Source organism: Lemur catta, chromosome 1 (genome assembly GCF_020740605.2).
Source record: "Lemur catta isolate mLemCat1 chromosome 1, mLemCat1.pri, whole genome shotgun sequence".
Lineage (NCBI taxonomy): Eukaryota > Metazoa > Chordata > Mammalia > Primates > Lemuridae > Lemur > Lemur catta.
This window is the reverse complement of record NC_059128.1, coordinates 97,878,272-97,904,797: the sequence shown is the minus strand read 5'-3', so window position 1 is coordinate 97,904,797 and position 26,526 is coordinate 97,878,272. Positions and strand designations below refer to the sequence as shown.

At 34.8% G+C, this 26,526-nt stretch overlaps 1 protein-coding gene across 1 annotated transcript in view; it reads right to left on the bottom strand.

Annotated features, from left to right (window-relative positions):
- PIAS1 (protein inhibitor of activated STAT 1) overlaps positions 1 to 26,526 on the bottom strand; it is a 129,281-nt gene that overhangs the window by 93,166 nt on the left and 9,589 nt on the right. Inside the window, exon 2 of the mRNA XM_045541716.1 lies at positions 6,008 to 6,452. Coding sequence (XP_045397672.1) covers positions 6,008 to 6,452 — 445 coding nt within the window. The remainder of the gene's footprint in view (positions 1 to 6,007; positions 6,453 to 26,526) is intronic.

The window sequence follows — 26,526 nt, the reverse complement described above, 5'->3', positions numbered from 1 at the left end:
TCTAGCCCAGGCAACAGAGTGAGACTCTATCTTAAAAAAATATATATATATATATAATATATATATGCATATATACATATATATATATATATATTTAAAGCACTGGGTTAAAAATATATTTTCTATTTAAGAATTTACCTGAGTCAAAGAAGATATAAATAACTAAATTAGCAACAAATACAAACCTGAGTATTAATGGATTTGTTTACTCAAAACTGAATCAAATCAAATATTGCATCCTGAAGAATTATTATTCTTTTAGTCACTGTAAAAATATTTTTGATGTTTTTGCCATTATGCTTTAATAAGGCCAATTTAAACAATAAATATAGACAATAATATTATAAAATATTTAGAATATAGGTATTATTCTAAACAAAATAATATTAAAGGACTGAGGAGAAGTATCAAGTAATTATCTTATCTCTGAATGGACATAACAAGATATTTTAATCCAAAATTGTTTTTCCTTTCAATTTTCATAATTATTGTTTTTTTTTTAGAGACAAGAGTCTCTCACTCTGTCACCCCAGGTAGAAGGTAAGAGTGCAGTGGCGTCATCACAACTCACTGCAACCTCAAACCCCTGGGCTCAAGCGATCCTCCTACCTCAGCCTCCCAAGTAGCTGGGACTACAGGCATGCACCACCACGCCCGGGGTTATTTTTTCTATTTTTGGTAGATATGGGGTCTCACTCTTGCTCAGGCCGGTCTCGAACTCCTGAGTTCAAGCAATCCTCCTGCGTCAGCCTCCCAAAGTGCTAGGATTACAGGTATGAGCCATCATGCTTGGCCTTGACTTTCATAATTATGTAAATTCCACAGCTCATCAACACCAATAGTGGCAAACTATGCAAATAAGACATTTCAAACAAGATTATGAAGATTAAAATTTTTTATGCTCCATTATTTATATAGATCAATAATATATATGACTGTTGGGTTAAGTCAGCTACTATTTGAGGCTCTCTTCTCCTTTAAAACAAAAAGTAGAAATACACACACACATACACAGACATGACTGGAAGAGCATGATGGAAATATTTAAAAAGTTTCTCTGTAAAGCAAGCAAGTAATTTCTATGGATTCTACATTAAGTGTGATATTTTTATAATTAGGAAATTTTCTTTTAAATAGCGTATATCAAATTTCAAAGTCATCGATTAACCACAGAGATCAGAGAGGGGATGGGGCATTAAGAGAAAGTATACTCCTTTTCGCTACAGTATACAGATTTCCCACCCCAAACACAGCCACTGTCTATGATGGAAGAACGTAGTATGCCTCAGTTGTGTTTGGATGATAAATGATTAAAATCTACTCAATTAAAAAAATAAAATAAAATAAAATCCACTCAATTAAAGTGAAATAAAAGATTCCATCTATTGCATTAAAATGATTTGCAAAGTTAAGAAATGTTTTCTGGCCAGACGTGGTGGCTCACGCCTATAATCCTACCACTCTGGAAGGCTGAGGCAGGAGGATCACTTGCGGTCAGAAGTTCGAAACCAGCCTGAGCAAGAGCGAGACCCCGTCTCTACTAAAAAATAGAAAGAAATTAGCTGGACAACTACAAATATATAGAAAAAATTAGCCGGGCATGGTGGCACATGCCTGTAGTCACAGCTACTCGGGAGGCTGAGGCAGAAGGGTTGCTTGAGCCCAGAAGTTTGAGGTTGCTGTGAGCTAGGCTGACGCCATGGCACTCTAGCCAGAGTGACAAAGTGGGACTCTGTCTCAAAAAAAATAAATAAATAAATAAAAATAAATATTTTGCAGATTCACTAAGCATTCCCCTGCAATGAATATCCACTGAGTCAATGAACTTCCACAAATTACTTTCTGGTAAGATCTTTTATGCATAATCAAAATGGTTTGCTCTTATTTTAAATTTTGTGATAACAATGAGACATCAGAAATCTACTTACATACCAAGTAATTCTATGCCACCTATTCATTTGATGATTTTATGTGAATATATATCACAAACAATAGATTCATTCATGAAAACTGGTATTCTAATGAAATTATACTTTAAATGTAGTCAATTATCGTTATTTAGTCAATTATCGTTATTTGAGACAGTCATGTTCTATAAACTCACCACAAACACCAAATTAGTGAATACTGAATCACTGCTACTAGGAGAAACATAGAGTTAGGTTCCTATAAGTCTCTGGTCACAAAATTTTCATCCACTGATCAATACATGACCTGGTTTTATGATGTTTCTGTTTAAAGGCACCTTATTTAATATATAATGTTGATTCATTAACGTTGAACTCAGGGCCAAGAACACTATAACTCACATCTAAGCAAAGCTTACCTAACACACACACCTTGTGTGTAAGGTACACCAAAGCCTTCTTGCACTTAGGAACATTAGACAACATTTCAGTGGGGCCATTTTAACCAGCAAAATCACCAAAAAAAAAAAAAAAAAGCACAAAAATACAAAAAAAGCACACTACACTAAATAGACCACAAAGAGGACACTTGTTTACAGTTTCAGAGCTGAAACCAAGAAGGCAGAGTGTCACCTTGTTGGACCACAAACGGGACCATGCTCACCAGGCAACTAAAATTTTTTGCCACTCTGTCCTATGTCCACGAATGAAAGCAACATGAGTACTGATTTGGAAGTTACAAATAAATTTCAGTGAGCAGGCAAATTCACAAATGCAGAATCTGTGAATAATGAGGATTGACTATGCAAGGAAAGTCCAATTAAATAAATCTCATGGGAAATATTTTAGTTCTTCAATCCAGTGAATTTTATAAACATGAACGTTTACAACACATATTGGTTATCAGGAATGGGCAAAACTTTATGGCATTGTTTTTAAAATCATCACACAAAAAAATCCCATTAAAGCATTCTTCTAAAGTTTTGTGGGGTTTTTTGTTTCTTTTCTTCTTCTTCTTTTTTTTTTTTTTTTTTTGGTAGAGAGGGGGGTCTCGCTGTTGCACAGGCTGGTCTCAAACTCCTGGCCTCAAGTGATCCTCCCACCTCAGCCTTCCTAAGTGCTAGGATTACAGGTGTGAGCCACTGTGCCCAGCCTAAAGTTTCAAAGAGGAAGAGTAAAGATGGAAAATTTATTTAAAATGTACTGCCCATCCTTTGAGAAGTACCATAGGGAGAAAATACTACAGAAAGATATCAAAAATTATTTGTAGCCTTAACATAATTTCTTATGAGCTATCTGCTTCTAATTATCTTTTTAGGGAAAAATCACTTATGTTTACCCATTACTATTATACATTAAAAAGTTCAAAAGGATAAAAGTACCTTGCAGTATTAAAACAATTAAGATATAAGATGTAAATTACGACGTATTGCATTAAGCTACAATGCCCATGCAGGCATGAAACAATGAAAAAACAGTGCAGACAATTAGAAATGAAAACCTAACACACATATTCAAGCAAAAAAATTTATGAGAATAAAATTTAAGTTAAAATTTTCTGAATATTAGCCAATATAGCTAAAATGTGTATCCAATTTGCATTTCTACTCTCCATGACATAAATAACATTTAATCACACTGACACTTGAAATTTATATTAGTGAAAATGAAAACAGCAAATAGGTTAACTATTAAGACCAGGAGAAAATTTAAAAGCTCATAATCAAATAAAATAAAAGCCACCAACATTTTCTCCTTTTAAATTTCAGATAATATTCGTTGCAGCATGTTTTTGACAGTGAAAACTAGAAAAATTTGTCTTTTAATAAAAGACTCATTTAAATCATGGAACAGTATACAGTCTTTAATAAGAAACGAGCTAGGCTCTGTCTCTCTCTCTCTCTATATATATATACACATGTACACATATGTACACATACAGACCATATATAGAGATATAGATGGATTTACATATGGCCCTTAATTTAAAATGGGAGATAGATATACATCAATGAACGATATTTATAATATATTATTACAGGGAAAAAAGCCAAGTTACACAATACTATGTATGACTCCTGTGAAAAATATGAAACATAAATGGCTTATATTTGTATATGCATACACATTAAACAGCTAACAAAGAAGGAATTTTAGCAACTTCATATTTTACAATGAGTATGTGTAAGGGTTATAGGTATACAATAGGTTCCCAACAAGTGTTGTCTTTTCTTGTTATGGCCATATAAAAAAAAATAATGTGATACAAAATACACATTGTTTGAAAGTGACTTCTATAATCTTCATTTATTCAGGTAAATTCTGCTAAATATAATCAAAAACAAATACTTCACAGTTCAAAGATAGAATTTCAGTAAATGTTCTCAAAATGTTCTAAAAATTCCCCCCAAAATGTCCTCAACATTCGTCAATCCCCAAAACTGAAATGTTTAATGATTTGTAACAGGGATTCACAAGATTTTTCTATAAAGGTAAATATTTTAGGCTTTGCAGGCACACATGGTCTCTGTTACATATTCTTTTTGTTTTTTCTTTTTTTTTTTACAACTCTTTAGGAATATTTTTTCAATGTCTTAGCTCAGAGCCACACAAAAACAGGCCACAGGCTGGATTTTATTAGCCAGCCAGTCTGCCAACCATTGATTTGTAACAACAAACCAGCATCTGGAAGTCAGCTATTTTACTGTATTATATTGTATTTATTTTTTAGAGACATGTTCTTGCTTTGTTACCCAGGCTGGAGTGCAATGGCCCAATCATAGCTCACTGGAACCTCAAACTCCTGGGCTCAGGTAATAAGCCACCTCAGCTTCCCGAGTAGCTGGGAATACAGGTGTGTGCCATCACACCTGGCTAGTGTTTTCTATTTTTTGTAGATAGTGCCTTGCTATGTCGCCCAGTCTGGTCTCAAACTCCTGGCCTCAAGTGATCTTCCCACGTTGGCCTCCCAAAGTGCTAAGATTACAGGTGTGAGTCACCACATCCTCTCAGAAGTTTGCTATTTTAAATATATTATTACATCAAAGGCATCGGAGGTCACAACAGGGTCAGTCTTATTCTACATTAAATAAATAAGGTAGCATTATAGCAATTAAAATTACAAGTTGATTAATATATTGAATTCCATATACTAGACAAACTAATCAAATGATGGGAAAACACAATAAATGAAATTTCAAACACTCATATAACCATGATCACGTGTGTATGAGGGGGTGTACATGTGTGAGTGGTGTGCCTGTAAAGAACACATATTTGAAAAAAATCAGCTGAAATTTAAATACTACACATCAAAGCTTAAATCTCCTTTCACGATAATTAAAACCATTCACTGATTTAAATAATCAAAACCAGTCAGTCATTTGTTTTGGCTGTCATCAACCCCTGAAAACTAAAAACTGAATTCAAAAACTGGTAGTGATTTATTTGGTTTTAATTTTTTAATTTATGGCTGGGCACGGTGGCTCACACCTGTAATCCTAGCACTTAGGGAGGCCAAGGTGGATCACTTGAGGTCAGGAGTTCAAGACCAGCCTGAGCAAGAGTGAGATCCCATCTCTACTAAAAAAATAGAAAAAAAATTAGCCGGGCAACTAAAAATAGAAAAAATTAGCCAGGCGTGATGGTGTGCGCCTCTAGTCCCAGCTACTTGGGAGGCTGAGGCAGGAGGATGGCTTGAGCCCAGGAGTTTGAGGTTGCTGTGAGCTAGGCTGATGCCATGGCACTCCTCCCAGGGCGACAGAGTGAAACTCTGTCTCAAAAAATAAAATTTTTAATTTATAAGATTTATTGTAAAATATTAATCAACAATCTAAAATACTACTCTTTAAAAGTTTGTATCCCTGAAACTTTTTAATATCTACTGTATCAGTAACCATCACTATACTACCTTTTTCCTTCTGTCTAAATGATAGCTTTTATATATTTGATTTTATCCAAATTTAAAAAATCCTTATTATCATCTGGATGTTACTACAAATGGAAATTTCATTATGAATAATAAACTGGGTCAAATTAAAAGTCTAAAATGAAAATTTACCCTGCAAAAGTAATCAGATACCATCATACAATAATCTTACCTAGACTGGTGGGTTTTATCAGTTCATCCAGTAAATCATAAAATGGTAATTTTTGAAGTTTTATATCCGGATGGACCGGGTGAAGAGCTGATGTAAGATGTGGGAGTTCCAGTTCATGTTTAGGTCCCAGAAGAGAAACAGGGAGTAACGGTGATGATGCAGGGTGACCATCATAAGTGAGTTGTGGAATGGTAGATGGAGACAAAGTTGCTGGCATAGGACTTGAATGTACGTTGGGGATGGACAAGTCTGCAGGCGTCATGATTTTCTGTGGGAACCGCCGCCTATAGAGTTCTTTAATTTTCATTTGTACAGCAGGACTACAGCCAGCCTTTAGCAAATGCAGGGCTTTTGTGAGAAGTTCGTGTTTGCGTCCGTGCTTGTTTCTCCCAGCGTAGCCCAACAGTACTTGGAGTTCAGAAACTCTAAGGCTCATAACCATTTGCTTAGAGAAAAAACAAAATATAAAATATTAGTATTCCAATAATATAATCTGTAATATTAAACAACACTTTATTATAACCCCTCTCCTTATGGTTTACTTAAATAAAGGCCAGCTCATTTACAATCCTAATTATTTCAAACTTAAAATTTAAGTAATCAAAGAAACTTAAAAGTAATATTCATAAATTAATTGACTTCTACCCAGGGTTATGAAACATACACAATAAAGTATACACCAGGTAGAACCACATCTCATTTTATTCCACTGTTTTGATGAAACTGCTGTCAGGTATTTATCAAGCACTTACTGAGTCTCCAGGAGAGCTGCCAAGTGCTACGTGGATAGCAAAAGATAACACTGTGCCCTCAAGAACATTGTTTTCTTGGGGAAAAATTATAAGTGTATGTGAAACAAATAACCAGTCCACCGCAAACATCAGATGTAGGCAGGATATCAATAACCTATTATCAAGTATTACATTCTATATTAACTCTGGAATTTGTAGAACTTAAACTGTACCTTTTTTGACCCATTATATACTAGATACTACATTTGATATTTTTTGATGGGTTGTCACAATCTTTACAACTCCACAAAATGTTATTCTTCCTGATTTATATGAGGAAACAAGATCAGAAAGGTCAAATAACTTACCTAAAGCCATATAGCTACTAAATAACAGTCAGAATTCAAACCCAGATATGTCTGATTCTAAAGCCCATTCTCTATCCACTAAATCATGAGGAAAAAAACAGAGCTGGACACATATTCCTGACTCTCAGTCCACTTGCAAGGCAGGCTAAAAGTCCAGGAATTCAATCCACATGCCATAACGTGTGAGGCTGCAGTAAAGAAATGCATTTAACTTTGTTTAATCATGTGTTCACAAACTTATCTGGTCACTGTTTCTCCTTTTCTCCTCATCTACTAAGAGGCTACCAACAGGAAATGCCCATCTATACCAACACTCCCATTTTAAAGTGGCGGAAAATGGAATACAAAGAAATGACTTACCCAAGATCACACAGCTATTAACAGCAGAATCCTAAAAAACTTCACCACCACTGACAGAGTAATGTTACGATGGAAAGACATGTCTTCCCATGTGTAAGCTTACCATTTGCTCTCTATTTCCCCAACAGATTCCCTCACCTCATACCAAATACCAATACACAAAAGCTATGCTACCTTCCCTAGCTAATCCTCTAGAAATTCTTTTCAGGTAACCAAACAATTAAATAAATATTATTTTAAAAAATAGTGAGAAGAAAAATGTACAAAAAACTTTATAGGCAATACAGCTCGTTAATCAAAGAAATATGAGCCCTTTCCCCTACTTCTCTGGCAGGGAAAATTCTGTTTCCTTAAACTCCAGCTTTTGTCAGCCTTTGCCCATTAGACCTGGTAGAACTATTTCTACTTTATTTTTATTGGCCATTTTCTTATCTGTATTGTAGCACTTATCCTACTATATTATAATTTTCTATTTATACAAGTGATTCTATAACTAGACTGAGGTTCTCTAGGGCAGTTCCCAACATGTCAGGAACCAGACCCCACACTCTGCTCCCTCCTTCCCTCCTCTCCCTCCCCCATGGAAAAACTGTCTTCCATGAAACTTAAGAACCAGGCCATACAGGAGGTGAGCAGCAGGCCAGAGAGCAAGCAAATCTTCATCTGTATTTACAGCCCCTCCCCATCACCCACATCACCGCCTGAGCTACAATACACACACCACCACCCACCCACCCCCACCTCCCGCCTCCAACTCCCCCCCCCACAATCTGTGGAAAAACTGTCTTCCATGAAACCAGCCCCTGGTACCAAAAAGGATGAAGACCATTGCTCTAGAGCATACAACCAAGTTACCCTCAGCATCTAGGACTAGGGCCTGACAATAGTAGAAACTTACCAAATGCCTGGACAATGAATGAATGAATGAAAAAAAGGGATATCAGCAAAAAGGATGGGAGGTAAAAGCTACAGGGATACGTTATCCAAATGTATGCCCAAACTCTTATGCTCTATGGATATACATACTACTCACGCACAGAAAACAATAAAAAACAATTATTCATTAAATTAGAAAGAATTTTTTTGTTTTTGACGTTTTTATTCTATTTTCGTAATAAAACAAGGATAAATTTATTTTCTAGTGTGGCAGTGTGTTAAAAACAAATTCTATCCCAAATCCTGTAAATGTTTCCCTTTAGATGTCATCAGAGATTGTAAATAATTACTAACTATAATATCAGCAGGGTGTCAATTTCTCCCTACTCACCAAAATGTCCTAAAGAGTACAAAACAGTTTTAAGGGTTATTATTTATTTTAAAGCGAACAGAACCTTCAAACAGAAATGCACTCTTAATGTTCCCTTTAAAAATTCTACTTTTAAAGAAATAACATGAAACTTCAAGCATTAGAGGTTAAAAATAAATTTAAGTTGGCATTGGTCAAATATACTTCATTTTACAGAAAACAAGCATAAATTTTATCGAAAATTGTTTTTCCATTTCAATTCAACTCCACTCTCCTAAATCAAGAACAATAAAAATTCAGTGATTACCATAACTCTTCATCAATGACAGCTTTTGTCCTTACTCTATAGGCACAAGGATTTAAACAAAACATAGATGTATTATTATTCTATTTTTGTGGAAGAACACATTGACAATTCATATAAAATAAAATGTCTTGTTTGATGGTCCAAAGAAAGTCAGTGACACAACAATAAATTTGACAGCTCTCAATTATATTTTTGACTGTCTCTGAAACAAGCAATAGCAGCAGCAATAACAATACTTGGTACATAGTAGATCCTCAAATGGTAGCTGCTATTAGCAAACCAAGGTTTTTAATTTTTTGGTTTTTTTTTTTTGACAAGATTCATCATTAATTATCACAAATAAGAGGAAGATATTGTCCTCATTTTTTGGATGGGGAAACAGACTTAGTAAGGTTAATAAACTTGTTGAATGTCTACTCCAAATGTACTTTCTTTCACACTATAATAACAAACCACATGCCTTTTAACTGGGAAACAGAAAAATCTATTAGAAGATTAATTTATTTAACATCTGATCTCTATTTCAAGCTTCAACATTTTGGCTTTTAAAAAGCTGGTGGTTAAGATAAGAATGTATGTAGATTCATAGTAATCATTGCACCTCATAATCAGGTACAAAGAAAGATCCGGGGGTATCTATTGCTATTATTGGAGCAGCTGTTGCATAGTAGGCATGCAATTATTTCAAAAAATGAAATGTAAGAATGGAGTGGGAAACACTGAAACATCTGAAGCATCAATCAACAGAAAAGCTGCAGAGAAACATAGAGCAGTCAATTCACAAGGAAAAGTGCCGACAACATCAACGAAAACTAAACACTGAGACGGTGAAATGAAATATATTTTAATCTGTCATATGTTTAAAAATCTCGAGGGCTGGGGATATAAAAAATTGAAGAAATAAAAAAAAATAAAAAAAATCTCCAATTTGTTAGCACTACAAAATTAATATTTACAACTAAGGATGACATCAGCCACTACTACTAGAAATCATTACTTCCTGCGTATTTTCATACAATTCTGCTGACTCTACAACCTCAAATAACATAGTTCTCAGAATCCTAGGGGATTTAGAATGTCTGAGAAGTGTATATATTCTGTAGAGAAGAGCATTCTGAGACAGGCATCTTCTTAAAATTAATGTTTTAATCTGACAGACATGCACACAATTTAAAAAGCCAAATAATTTTACAAGAAAAACAGCAGTCCCTTGTCCATACCCAATTTTTGAGTACCCTAGAGTCTTTTTAGCTATTTCTTCTGGCTTTTTTCACAATATTCCATATAGTAGGTCTATACAGCCGTTTCTTATTTTTTCCTTTTAGGAATCTACTAACTTCCCATTATAAAAGATAAGGGTTTAGCTCTGTTAAATCTCTTCTGCCCCATCTATCATAATTTTTAGTGAATCAACTGTCAGTACTTACATTATTACTATGGCTGTAAATAATACAACTGAGCCAAAAGCACATCAGGATTACTCTTTTTTTTATATAACTTTGCTTTCCTTATAGTTAATAACTGTGCCACTTTTCCATTTGCTTCGTTTTTCTATGTACCTATTGGTAACTCATCTGCAAACTCTGCTAAAAGTCTAATTTTCTTCTCAATATATATTCAAATACATCAGGTAAATCTGCTTTAATTGCTTTCTTAAAGGACATACTTCCTGTAGTGGTCCATCATGTTCCAATTTGGACTGTAGGCTCTCTATGTATGCATGGTGCACAATTACGGTCATGGAATTTCCCTTTAACTTATCCTGGGAATTCCCTTGTCTCTCTTCTATATTGGATCCCCTGTTTCCTTATCTTACTACTTCCTCTTTCTTGGTTTTTTCTTTTTAGTGGGGTATTTCCTTCAGTAGATTTCTGAGAAAGGAGATACAGAAGGTACTTTTTTTTTATTATTCCTTGCATTGTCTTTTAAAATCTTCATTTACCCACACTACTGAGTTTGGCTCAGTATAGAATTCTAGGCAGGAAATCGTGTTATGTCAAGACTTTGAAGGTCATTCCTCATTGTCTTCTGGCTTCCAGTGTTGGTGTTAAGAATCCTGGCACCATTCTGACCCTTAATCCTTCATAGCCACATGTATATACCCTTCTGGAATCTTACAGAAGCTTCTCTTTATGTGTTTTGAAATTTTACAATGTTGTGCCTTGGGGATGGTCTTTGTTTTGTTTTGTTTTTAATTACATGAACTGATAATTGCTAGGCCTTTTAAATTTAGAGATGCATATCCTTCAGCTACAGTTAGTTTTCTTACAATAATATTCCGGTCATGTCTTTCTGTTCTTTCTTGTATGCCTATTATTTAGATACTGGCCATTCCAGACTGATTCCCTAATTTTCCTTTATTTTTTCTTCTTCCATTTTTACATCTCTTGTCTCTTAGCTCTATTTTCTGTGATTTTCCTCAATTTTATCTTCTAACTCTTCCACTAAAAAATTTAATTTCCATGAGCTCTTTTCTATTTGCTGCATATTTTTTTCTCTTTCTCCTACATTTTGCTCTTATTTTTCATGAATCTGGTATCTTCTCTCTTTGAGAATATAAATTGGGTGGTGAGGTTTTCTTCCGCTCCCTGCATTGTCTCTATAACTTCTGAGTTCTTTTGTGCTGTTTGCTTTGGTCTTTGCCTTTTATGCTTGAGGCTTTCCTTAAATCAGAGGGAATCCTTGGCTGTGCGTTCATATTTAAGAATAAGATATTAAAAAGACAATTAGAAGATCTGTATGAATGAATAGATCAGAGTACTTCATTCTAGAACGATCAGGCAGGAACCTAGCTGTTTTGCTTGGATTCCCTTTTTTTCCTTTTATCTGATCACTTTGGACAGAGAGGAATACTCCAATCTCCTGCTTTGGTGGTATACGGTTGGCTTCCACTATTTTCGGGGCAGAGTAGGGGGGGAACAGGGAGAGAGGAAGGCGAGGTCCTCACCATTCAGTAACAAGATATTTCACTCAATCCCCTTTTCAGATATGTAAAACTCTATAAAAACATACATATATATGCATGTGAACAGTACCACAATCACAGAAGCAGGGACCATATTCAGAGAAAGATAAATACAGATAATATTCAAGCAACATCAGTAAGCACACAGTGCTTTTTTCAATTAAATAGAAAGCACCAGTTTTACTGTCTCATTAGCTATGACCTTACATTATTAAAGGTCATATCTAAATTGTGGATAAGAATTAGGTACTTCCTGTTGAACAACATAATTACTCTTGTTCACACATCCCACTGCAGTGGTTTACAGGATTAGTCATAAAGCCTACCCTATATAATTATGAGTCTTTATCTGGTATCGATTTATAACCAATTGCAAACCAGAATGAATTCTGAAGACAGATAAAATAGGCATTTAATAATGTCATAGTATTTCAATTACACTTTTGCTTCCTATCCACAAGAGCAAATGAATATTCAAAAATTCTATAGTTGCATATATTAAAGCCTGCACAGTATAACAAAAACATTTCAGTCATTATTGTCAAAGTCAGATTCATTCAACAGGGCTGACTTTTGGATCATTTCTAATCCTTCCCATTAGAAATAGTTAATAAGCAGCTGCTAGCAATTTGTCACCAATACCTAGTTCAACCAGAAAACCTAGTTAGACAGTTTCTACTCAAAGCAGCAAATCAGGTTGGTTATATATTTCTCCATAATCTTGTTCCACCCAATTTCTCATGTTTTATTTCTCAACATATAAGATAACTGGAAACTGACTTCTCCTTTTGCTGATTATCTTTTTTTTTTTTTGTTTTTTTGAGACAGAGTCTCGCTTTGTTGCCCAGGCTAGAGTGAGTGCCGTGGCGTCAGCCTAGCTCACAGCAACCTCAAACTCCTGGGCTTCAGCGATCCTACTGCCTCAGCCTCCCGGGTAGCTGGGATTATAGGCGTGTGCCACCATGCCCGGCTAATTTTTTCTATATATATTTTAGTTGGCCAGATAATTTCTTTCTATTTTTTTAGTAGAGACGAGGTCTTGCTCTTGCTCAGGCTGGTCTCGAACTCCTGACCTTGAGCGATCCACCTACCTCAGCTTCCCAGAGTGCTAGGATTACAGGCATGAGCCACCACGCCTGGCCCTTTTGCTGATTATCTACTCCATTATGTTGATTGCACTGAGCTCCCACAAAATGACAAAATATTGCAATTACACATAAATGGAGATTCCACTCTCCTTTAAACAAAGTGTAAACTTAACATTCTGTTGAAATGGTGTACCATGCTTCAATTTTTGATAGATAATTTAAACATCATCCCATTTATGTACTATCATATTTCATGAAATATATAGGTATGTTCTTCAAAAAGCTCCTTCTAGATGATAACTTGAATACCAAAAATAACAAATCCAATTTAGAATGTTTTAAAATCTGAATATTTTTCCCAATAAGAAAAAGTTTAGTTTAATTTTAAAATTTGGAGTTTAAAATTCTAACACATTGACAAACTTTTTATGCAGAGGCAAGAAAACAGGCTCTTATTTAAGTAAAAGGCTGCTCTGCACACAGATGTTCAATAAAAGCTTTTTGGATCAACGCACAGGCCCTAAATGAGTATGCAGCGCAAGAGAATATAGGACCAATGATGACATACAGATAAGCTAGTCTTCAGAGACATACATAATCATCATACTAACTCAATTTTCAAAAGTTACTGAACACCTACTATGTGCTAGGTACATGTGCAATATAATGGTACTAGCATATACAGAATTTTGATTCTGGTACTGACTTGGCCACTAATTTACCAAATTACAATCTTTTTTTTTTTCTTTTTTCTTTTTTTTTTTTTTGAGGCAGAGTCTCACTCTGTTGCCCGGGCTAGAGTGCCGTGGCATCAGCCTAGCTCATAGCAACCTCAAACTCCTGGGCTCAAGCGATCCTCCCTCCTCGGCCTCCCAGAGTGCTAGGATTACAGGTGTGAACCACCACACCCGGCCCCAAATAACAATCTTATAGGGTCTGTTTCCTCACTTCAAAAAATGAGGGATTAACTGGAGGTCCCCTTAAAATTTCAAAATTCTATAATGCTACAACTCTATGAAATGAAATCTTTCTTCTCCTTCTTCTATACTTGAGAAAATACATTCCATATAGCTGGTAAAAATCCTTCTATATTAGCAATTTTTTCAATCATAATTTTAAGTGTCATTTATATGGGTTGATAAGAGTAAAAAATGATGATAAAAACCTAATATATGTTAAATGATTATAATGTGCCAGTTCCATACTAATTATAGTAAATATGATTATCTTATTTAACCCTCACATGGACCCATGAAACAGAGTATCATTATTCCTACTGTATAAATAAGAAAACTGATGCTAAAGCTGAAGTTAAACAGTAAATAAGTGATGGGGGCAGGGTGCAAACCTGACCTGACTCCAGAGCTCATAACTACTAACCAATACAAGTGTCTTATCACAAAGTTCAGCCAGGACAGAGAGTGTGCTACACTCAGACAGAGGCAGAAAATGGGTGACAGGGGACACTAAATGACAGTTAAGGAATTTAGACTGTACAGTGTGAGCAGGCAGTGAAATAAATGCCTATTTGTGAGATAATAAAAATATGATAAAAATAGTGCTTGAGGAAGTTATTGAAGTAACTACCAACAGGATGGATGAAACAAAAAAAAGCTAAGAAATAAGACTTCTAGCTAGAAGACGTGACAAGAAACAGCAATTAAACAGGAATTACTTATCTACATGTAACGTAAGAAGGAATTGTGACAGTGGAAATAGAGGAGATAGGACCATGAGATAATAGCAAAGAAAAATTGCAGGTCATGTTCAATATTCTAGGAACAGGTGGGTCTTTTAAAAATTAGTGCTGTACTCATCAGGAGAACAGCCATCATTCAATTTTCAAATAAAATCTAAAATTTAAAAATAATAAAGCTGGGCATGGTGGTTTGTGCCTATAATCCCAGCTATTCGGGTGGCTGAGACAAGAGGATTGCCTGAGGCCAGGAGTTTGAGACCAGCCTAGGACACATAGTGAGACCCATCTCTAAAATAATTTTTAAAATTAGCCAGTGGGGTGGGTGGTACATGCTTGTTGCCCAGCTATTCAGAAGGCTGAGGTGGGAGGATTGCTTGAGGCTAGGAGTTCATAACCAGCCTGGGTAATATAGCAAGACCCCCCAAGACCCCTGTCTCATAATAATAACAAGCAAAGCTTTAAGAAGTTTTAAGCCTATCAAATTCTTAAAGATTGACTATTCTTTCCTAACTACTGCCAACCAAAAACAAATTAAACATTGCATTTGCAATTGGAGATATCATCTCATCTAAGTTTCAGAAAAGAAGAAACAAAAGAAACAGTATACCCTGAGAGAAAGTTGAAAAGCCTAAAAGGAGGAAGAGACATGTATTAACAAAACAAAAGGGAGAACAAGAATGCATTCTATAACTAAACAAAGTCTTTCGACTATAGCTTTTGGTCTCGATCCCAAAATAGAGACTAAGGTAAAGTCCTAGAGAGATGGTATCAAGAGAAATATTTCAAAGTAACAGGTGTAACCTACTTAAGGTTACAGAGGTAGCATGTAGTAGAGCTCAAACCCAAAAGTCAGATGGCCAAAGTCCACACAATGCTGCAGAGTACTGACAACTACAGATACTATTAGATAATTTGAAAATAATGTTTTTGGATATAGTAGCAACATAGGATCATAACATAAAACAGAACTTTAAAGATCTTCTTGTCCAAACCTCCACCTAATATACAACATTTTAATGTAACCTTGACTGATGATTTCTTAGCTTCTGCTAAAACACTTCTTGAGAGTTCATAAACTTTCAAAGTAGCCTACGTTATTGAAAAGCTCTATGCAATGAAATTTTCCTTCAACTTCTATCCAATGGTGCTAAAATTTCATCCTCTTAGTATACCACAGTCTATTCTTTTTTTTTTTTTCCAGACAGTGTCTTGCTCTGTTGCCCAGGCTAGAGTACAGTGGCCTCATCATAGCTCACTGCTACCTCAAACACTCCTAGGCTCAAGGACTGATCCTCTTGACTCAGCCCCCCCAAGTAGCTGGCACAACAGATGCATACCAAGCTAATTTTTTATTTTGTAGAGAGGGGGTTTGTGTTGCTCAGGCTGATCTTGAACTCCCAGTCTCAAGCAATCCTCCTGCCTCTGCTTCCCAAAGTGCTAGGATTGATTACAAGCATCAGCCATTGCGCCCCACCTAGAGTCTATTCTTAAAATGTGTTAAGGTGGCTCTTTTCCTTCAACTAGCTAGGCTCTTCCCACTCCTGATCATCGTTCTCTGACCATTCTGCATTCCATAGTACTCGGGAGTGTATGAAATAATCCAGATATGGTCTGACTAGTCTCAAATACAACAGTATTACTATCCCTCTTATTTTGAACATGATATTTTCTAACAATGTAACCTAATAAGGCATTCACATTTTAGGTTTGTAGAATTGTTTTATTTGGGCAAAAGGGGTGTGTGTATGGTATGTATTATTCTTTTGTTTCAGCACAGAGGGGGGTTGCATCAACATCATCCTGTTGCTTACATTAAGCTTCAAGTTAACCAAAACCTGTATTCAATCTTCTTCACATGAATTGCTACAGTATTAAATTAAGCCACCTCAGCCTCTAATGCAATTTTTTTTATTTAAAAGGAGAACTTAATATTTAGTGCTGTTAAACTTCATTTTTTTCAGTGCACCATTCTGGCCTTTCAAAATCCTTTTGAAAAATTGTACCCTACACCTATTGTGCACTTATCACACAGTGTGGTAAACCGTTGATTTTCTAGTTTATGTCCTCCTCTAGACTTTGAACTTTTCAAGGACAAGCACTTATCTCCATATCCCCTATGCTAAGTATAGTTTATGACACCTAGTGAGCAAGTGCCCAAGAGATGATGGTAATGATGAACTAATTCCTCTTGATTCTGTTATCTAACACACTTTTCCCAGTCTGTGCCATCTACAAAACCTGAGCATTTTGCCTCTTTAAAATATTCACCCAGGTTATCCTTAAGAACTTGGGATATGACAGGATCAACTCAATAGAGCCCTGTGGCGTATCACAAGAGATTCTCTTCAGGGTAACAATAAGATTACAAATAAGATTATTCAACTACTTGTGATTCAGATGACTATTTTCCCCCAGGATTCACCAATCTTAAGGTAATTATTCAATAAACATCGCCCACAGTGCTCAAGAAAAATAATTAAGGTTATCCTATTTCAGTCTTGATTTCTAAGTTTTAGAGAAATGCAAGCTTTAAAAAAGATGTACCCAAATGTCCTAAAGGCCCTAGGAATGATTCCTCACAAACTAGACAGAAAAATATTAAAAAGAAAACCAAATAGGCTACAGGAAAAATTATTCAAATCTTACAATGACAGTTTGCCTAAAGATTTGGGAATTATTAACTTAGAGATGGCTTTGCCCAAGTATTTTTTTAGACAACTTGACTATGTATTTTTTTAAGTCCCATCAGAAACCTATTAATGATAATACCCCCTCCTTTTCTACACTGAATGGAACACTTTCATTTGGTTATTCTACTAGTTACAGGTACGAGAAACAATTTCACAACAAAAACATCCTTTATTCTACATAAAGTAAAACTGCTAACCTACTGCAAAACTTACAGATTATTATCTTCAGAACAGATTATGACTAAAATTTACATGCAAAGTTACTACAGTAGTGAAAGCAAGTTTAAGAAAATAGTCATATTTTCTTTTCAGAAATTTCATTCATGTACATACAAATACATTTCAAGGTGAGGACCATGAAAACATATTACACACTATTCTCAAAATTTATGGAAGAGAAGGAAGATAAACTACTCATTCTGAGGCCAAAAGCCCTAACAGACTATACTTTTTAGCATCCATTTGAACATATCCAGAAAATTAACCAAAAAAAAGAAGGGGAAAAAACCCAAAAACAAAAGCAAGAAAAAACAATGTTAAATTTACAGATAAGTAAAGAGTAATTAAAAAAAAGTAAAACACAAAAATAGGAAAAGAAATGATTAACTGTTGTGTCTAAAGGGCAACTCATAAACTATCCAACAAAAGAAAGAAATGATCTGCAGTTATGGTAAAAAAAAAAAAAGCCTTTTATCTTTTGTAGTCATTAGAAAGTGAAATAAAATATGAGTTTATCATAGTCAATCAAAAAGAACAATTAGTGGAAACTCATTCTTAATGCCATTCCTCATACATACAACTAAGCAAATTCCAGAGCATTTCTCCAAATATTCAATGTAGCCAATGATCTTAAAAGTTCAAAACTTCCTCTATATTATAATCTAGAAAGCATAATTTTCTATTTGAAGATCAAAAACATAAGAGATAAATCCTGTGACAGAAGAAAAACAATACTTATCATTGAATCCTAAGTCTAAAATGATTAAAAAGGAAAAAAAATTTTTAATGATTAAAAAGGAAGAAACAAATGGAGGCATATGTTCTTCAAAGAAATAATCCTTAATAATAATCCTTTTCCAATTCTGCTCAATAAATTAGTATTTAATCCTCAAATTCTCCTAGAAACAAAACTGCAGTATTTTTCAAGACAATGTAACTGAGGTTGTATTTTTAAACTTCAAAATTTACTTACTTTAATAGTTAGCTACCTAGATATCATCAACAAAAATCCCAAAATAAAATTTATCTATAGTTCCTAATCATGTCTTCCCTTCTCAAATCATATTAATACATTAAAGTTCCCAAGAAATCCAGTAGAAAGAAATATATTAATCCAACATAATTAAAACTACTTGACCACAAAACTCATTATTATTATCGTTTAATCTATTATCATCTCATTTCTTAGCACTTCACAGAAGAACTCTTGAAAAAATTATGAGAACTTCAAGTTTTCCAAGAGTTCCACTTCATGCCTGTTATTCTAGTAAAATTATTTAAAGCACCCCCTTCTACTCTTAAAAGTGTTCCTGTTTGGATAATAAATTATGATCACCCTAGAATTAATACAAGGGTGAAATATATATTATCAAATGTGTGAACTACCTTTACCAAATGTCAAGTTAACATGCCTATGTTATGGCATTCAGTTAAAATGTTAGGTATATGATTAATCTCAATCCCTTTTCTCAAATTTCTGAAAGAATTCTCCACTGGCACTTGTATATGTATTTTCAAAACATTGGACTACTGAACTCTCACTATTTGAACTCATGAACCAAATAGCTTTAGACAGTGAAGAAAAACTATAATTGCTTAATTAAAAATAGTCTGTTATATCTAGTTGTAAGAAAAGGAAAACTCTTGAAAAACTAAAGTAGCCCATAGAAGAAGATGTTTAAAATTTTAAAAGATATTTTTAAATATCATTCCAAGCCTTATCTGTAAGAGTTCCTCAGAATTTTTGACCCTACTTTCACTCAGTCCAGTCTTCCTAGGTGACCTCATCCATCTCATGACTTCAAAATGCCATCTCCAAGTTAATAATTCTGAAATCTTTATTTCCAGCCATTGTCTCCTAAACTCCAAATCCGTATCTGCTTAACAGTTCTCTCTCCTTTAGGTGCCTGAAGTACTCAACTCAACGTGTTCAAACCTAACATATCAACTTTCTCCAAACATCCCATCCACCACTAGCTGTCCAAGCCAGAAGTTTCTATACTACCTTCTCCTTCACTCCTACATCTAACTATTTACCAAGTCCTATCAATTCTAACACCTTAAAATGCGTTAGTCAGTCCCTATTACCACTTTAATTCAGACTACTATGATCTCTTCCCTACATGTCTGCAAGAGACTCTTCTCCCTGCCTCTAATACTCTCCTCTCCAAGTCATTCTCCTCACTGTTGTCACTGATTTTTCTAAAACATAAGTCAGTTCATGTCACACTTGTGCTTAAACTTTCCAATGATCACTCACTGCGCTCAGGATAAAGGCCTAAACCTCTTAGGCTGGCCTAAGATACACTTCATGATCCAGTCTCAGCCATTGCAACCAACCCCTTAACCAGCTCTCTATTCTCCAGGACTTTCATATATACATGCTGTTCTTTCCAGGAGAAACTCTTCTCCCTTCTTCCATCCCAATCTTTCTCTAGCTAACCTCAACTCATTCTATTCTCAAAACAGATGTCATCATCTTTGGAATACGTTACTTAGGCCACCCCCAAGATTTGTAAATTTACCTTCCTATGTGCTCCCCTGTTTAACCGAATATAGCTCCTATGCTGTATGTGGAGAGGTCCTGTTTACTTATCCATTCTCTACCAAATTATATGCTGTGTCTATAGAGATTGTCTTATTTATCATCAATAAGTCGGAGTAACAATGGTCTGGCATCTGTCCCCATTATTATGAACCACACTGGTAGTGCAAACCTATTAGAAATAATGCATATTACCTCCCACAAATAAGGACATTATATACTGTAAACATGCCCAGTGCTTACTTGGCGTACTAGCATCCAAACTCAGTAACTGGTATCCAAACAATAATTTTCTTAGTTTGGAGGGCTAAATTAAAGAAGTTTATACTTAATCCTACAAAGAATGAGAAGTTACAAAAACATTTTCAATTGCAGGAAATGAAGGGTGGGGAGGAGACTGACATATAACCAAAAAAAATCAATCTGACTAAAGAGTAAATAAATTAAAAAGGGAAATTAAGATTTACGAGACTAATTTAGAGGTTGTTGCATTAATACCAACATGAAACTATGAGAGTTTGAAATAGTGAGGGTGGTAGTTGAGAAGGAAAGGAAAGCATAATATTAAGAAAGATGTGACAAGACTTGGATGTAGAGGAAGACTGTAGTCCAGATGGTTCAGAAGACTTCCTCAAGCACACAAAGTTAGGTTTCCTTGTGAATGTTATTACAGAATTCTGTTCTTTTCCTTTATAGCACTTAGCATGGTTTCAGACTCTCATAGTTTCAATGTGGAAAGTTCTGATTACAATCTGGCCCCAACTTCCCAGAACTCTCATTATTCTCTTACACAGATTTCCGAACATGCATCTAATAGGTGTTCCATAAACATACCTCAGTGTTTTCTCTCTTCAATACCTTTGTTCATGCTGTTCCCTCTGCTTGAAAGAACCTCCCCATAATCACTTTCAAAAGTCTTCTCTTTAGTAGGGCCCAATGTGAAATAAAGCTTAGCCAGAAGTGACCTCTTCCTCTTAAGAATACATTGGTAACCATTTACATGGTTATTCTTTTTATTGCTTTCTATTACAGTTGTTTACACATTTCTCTCCTCCACAATAACAAAGCAAACCCCTTCAGGTTAGCCACAGGGCAGAGGGAAGGGAGAAAGGTATGGAGAAGCTGAAGAGAAGAGAATTAATTCTAAGCACAAAGAACAGCAGAAGAGAAAGCACCAGAGAACTCAATGAAAATCGTCTAAGAAATGTCCACTCCCTCTCCCAAAGGATTCTTATACTGGGTTCTACAGACCCCTACAGATGTTGTTGCCCTTTTTCTAATCCCCATGCTACTTACAGATAGTAGTATCTCTAGAAAAAGTGCTGTCCAAAGGAAATATAATGTAAGCTGCAAATGTGGGCCAAATATGTAATTTTAAATTGTCCACTAGCCACATTTTAAAAAGTAAAAAGAAACACGTGAAGTTAATTTCAATGACATATTTTACTCAATGCAATAAACCCAAAGTATTATTTCAACATGTAATCAATATAAAATAATTATTAATGAGATCTTTTCCATTCTTTATTTCGTACTATGTCTTCGAAATCTAGTGTATATTTTACACTTACAACAAATCTCAATGACCTGCCTTGGTCATCCAGGCTCCAACTTAACTTTTCATCATTGGTCTCCACTCTCAGCCACCCACGCCCCATGGCCACATCCTAGACCTTCCCCCACCTCCGCCCCCCGAACCTGCACACCTCCAAAATCACTAATTCAAATACTTCATTTTCTAACTACAACCTCCTTTTCTTACTTGCTTCACTGTAATAATTCAACTTCATAAAGATCTAGTTCATTGATGCTATCTATCATTCTCTAGCCCTCAACCCCCTTTAGGTCTAAGTTTAGTAAGATTCCAAAGTCTATCACTAAACATTCCTTTGCAAAATTCCCTTGCTCTTCTAAGCCTGGCACATTCAATGGGCTCCCATTTTGAAGGAGAAAAGAATGCATGCACTCGGGTGGACAGATGTTACCGTATGTCCATAATCACCAATCTCAAGGGGCATGGGCATCTGACTAAATTTTCCAGTGAACCAGCAATCAAACTTCCCACAATAACTATTTCATATCTTTTCCTCACTCCTCCCACATCTCTTTCCTCCAAAAACTACTTTTAGGAAGCATATATAAAACAAATGACTATTCAACTTTCTTTAATGATGCATTTAACATTGTTATTTGATATTCAAAAACAACTTACCCAAAATAAAACAAAGTTTTTGCTAATTATAAAAATACGTGCTCTTTATAAAAATTGAAATATGGAAAGGTACAAGAGAACCAAGCTGTGTTTCATATACTTATAGGAGTACTAGAGTGTAAGTTTCACAAGGACAAAGACTGTATTTCATCCCAACTATTGAGCATATAACATGGTATCCGGCATATAAATCAGCACTCATTTTTATTGATGGAATAAATGAATAAAACCTTGCTTTAAGCAAATGTGGTATGAAAGGCCAAATTTGCAAACAGACAAAAGGAAAGAGAAGAGAGGGGAGGAAAGAAGGGGAGAGAAAGTGAGAGAAGGGGAGAGAAGGGAAGAATGCTTATTTGTTTGCAAGATTATAGCCCAGTAAAGAAATAATTATTTTTACTTTAATAAAAGTTTTTTAAATGTATCAAAGTAATGGAAAAAAATATATAAAATGTAACACAGACATTTATTTAATAGTTTATGCTTCTGCCAAAAAGCTAGACTATTCTCATAACTCTGATGATTCAACTTCTTCACAGATTACAGCACAGATAAATATAAATCTGAGTACTCTTCAAGACTTAACTAAGTGTAGACCGCTGTGGCAATTAAGTTAAGTCCCTTCTTCTTCCCCAAACATCATCAGACATAATTACTGGATTCCATGGGCACGTATATTTGCCATAGTTATGCATGTTTTCAAAATGAAGTCTCCAAAACGTTCCTCTCCACCTGCACCTATGGAATTCTCTTCAAAGAATGCTAGAGTAAATTTGGAAATTTACAAGACTATGATATAATTAAATGGTTAATTAGAAGAAATGGCTTAAAAACAACTTTATAAGTAAGAAATATACAAAACTACCATTTCACTACAAGTTTTTATTTTAAAAATAACCTATTGATACAAGTTACCTAGGAAGAAGTGGGGAAGAGACAGGATGAGGGTGCACACAAGAAGGCCTCAAAATTTTAGAATGCTCTATTATTGATACTTGCTTTATACTTGTCTGTAAGCTATACATTCTCCTATAAAGTTATACACACTATTCTATATATACTTTTAATTTTTTTTTTAAAAAAAGCAACCTAGCTTTCTCTGAGAAAATAACAGAATTTCTATTACCACTCAATATAATATCTTAATTCACCATTGGCAACTATTTAAGAATGATTATCATATATTAATATTAGTTTGTATTATGAACTTCAGAAAGTTCACAATGACCTCCAATTAAATATGAATTTATCACACACAAACATCTATCATATTCCCTCCATGAAGGGAAACAAAATGATAGTAAACGAATAAAAGAAGAAAAATTAATCCACAAGGACAAAAAGAAGAAAATAACCAACTAGCACTTTCTACAAACTTTTTTAAGATGATAAACAGACAATGAAGTGATAATTAAATCAGCAGAGGAAACTATAACCTACAAATATCTAGAAAGGGGAATACTAAAGAAAAGCAAGCAAATTCACCCCTAAAGAAGAAAGGGGCAATGTGCCAGGCTGAAAATTAGAGGGCTGTCTGAAAATCTGTACACAGGGCGGTTAGACCCTCAGGTCTCCTCTATCTAAACACCCAGGAGGCAACTTCCCAACCACATGTCCTTTAGCCTCTGCTAACACAAGAGGCCAGAGGTTTACAGGAACAATTGAACCAGAGAGACTCCAGGCTTAGGAACCCTGTACAGGGCTACAGTCAAGGGTGAGGCACAAATCTAAACATGTGGAAATTAAACAAAGTCTCCATACCCATAAGTGGACACCTTTATCCAGCCTGGTTCCCCAAACATTAGCAGCCAGGTAAGTACCCTCAACTAGAGATTAGAGAATTCCTCTCTGGAAAAATGGACAGCCTAAGACCTACTCATGCTTGGAAACACATTAATCTGAACTATTGCTAGGACTATCTAAATTCAGGAATGAAGATTAATGGCAATCCTAAAATTCATGTTCTTTTCCCTAATCATGATTTAATTAGACATAAAATACTATTTTTTTAACATCTTTCTCCTTTAAGATGCTACTTGATTTTGAAATCACATATAAGAATAACTTCTGGCACAAAAATGTTCCTTTTCCAGTCTTACTTTGACACCCTGGGGAAAAAAGGAATAGAGAGGCTGGAGATTTTCCACACACCACTCTAAAGAAATGTAGAAAGAAACTGAAAACAATTCAGTCTAAAACCTCTAGGTCCTGTTTCACGTTTATGCCATACGAGGGAAAGGAAGAAAACAAAATAGGTAGAATACAAATCAATCATAGATATCTGGTAAGAGCAAAGCTCTGCTGGAGAGGAAATTATTGGCTAAAATTAAGTTAAGGGGCATCTGCATGGATTTTTCATTTATTCATGTGATTCCCATCCCTCACTACAGAAAAAAAGCAATCAAGTGAACACATAGCCTTAAAAAAATAAAAAGCTATATATTTCCCACACCATTACTGATTTAAAGTACCTCAAGCACATTCATTTGGTGCAATACAAGCTATTACTCCTTAGCATTTACTACAAAGATGTAGGATTTAATCAAGCAGCTTCTGCTTAGCAAATCTGCCTTGTTAACGAATCACTATATCTATAAGCGAACTGAATACCATGGGTGAGAGGTAAAAAGAATATTCCCATTTTAAATTATAAACTCCTATACTGTGAGTTTTAAATTAAAACAAAGTTCAAGTTTTCAAAGTTTTTGCTCTAAGGACTCTTATTTATACTCTTGAAAATGAAGGATTCCCCCACCAATAAAAAAACTTTATGTTGATTAAACCTATCAATATTTACTGTATTAGAAATTTAAAATTTTTAAAAAGATTCACTGTCATTTAAAAATAATAATAAATCCATCACCTAATATAAACCACATATTTTATTTAAAAAGCTATTTTCAAAAAAATTAGTGAGAAGACTGCCATTGTTTTACATTTTTGCAAATCTCTTTAATGTCTAGCTTAATAAAGACAGCCTGATTCTCACATCCACTTCCCCATTTAATCTGCTGTATTAGGTTCTTTTGGTTGAATATAAAGAAAATCCAGCCTCAGAGCCATCAAATATAGTTGGAAACAGATGGAATATTTTTATTAAAATACTCTATTTAGCCTTTTCAGATAACTTTGGATATTCTTTGCTCCTTCACCAAAACTCAACAAATGGCAATTTCTTAAAGGCTGCTGCAATACAGAATCTGAAACCCTATCAATGAATATTTCCTACTCATTTATTGAAATTCACTGGTCTCTCTTCCATTTCCAATGGATCTTTTTACCCATGCATAATCGTGTAACATCATGCATTGGTTACTTGGGAAATATTAGTTCACTGAGTTATGCAGTTCTTCTTTCAAATGCTGACACATTTCACTATGCAACTTCAACATAGTACATACATTAATATCACACCGATTTTATCAAAAAAGTCAAGTATTGGGAAACTGTCGAGCTCACAGTGGCAAATACATGTCTTCCGAAATTCTATTTTCATTTGAAAGCTTATATTTTATCATTAGTAACAAATATTGTCAGTTGTTTTCCTTGCAGTGTGACAGGCTCACTTTGTTTATTTTTGTGAAAATGTATGCCCAAGACTGTATAACCATACTTTGCCAACCACTTTTTCAAGTAAAAATGGTATTCTGTCTAAAAAGCTTGCAAGTCAAACAATTCCCTGAATTAACCACCAGATTTGACAGTCAATAAAAGTGTTTTACAGGTACTTTTAATTTCATCATACGAAATACATTTTTAAATGTATTCAAGGATTGAGATATAATAAAATTAATAAGTTGTATTACTTCGTCAAGGACATTAAGTGTAACTGGTAGTTATTTTTTAATTCCAAGTGCATAGCAATGAAGAATACAACTACTAGCACACTGTAGTGTCACTGCCTTAATTTGTGCCAAGGTGCCAGCAGTTTTAGCCACCACTAATTTTGCAAATGTCAATACAGCAAATAATGCCTTACCATTATTAGGAAAATAGTTTTGACCTAGAGGACTCCTAGAAAAATTCTAGGGAACCACCAGGGTGTCTGAGAAACAGATTTTGAGGTGAACCACTGTAACAATGGATGCATTA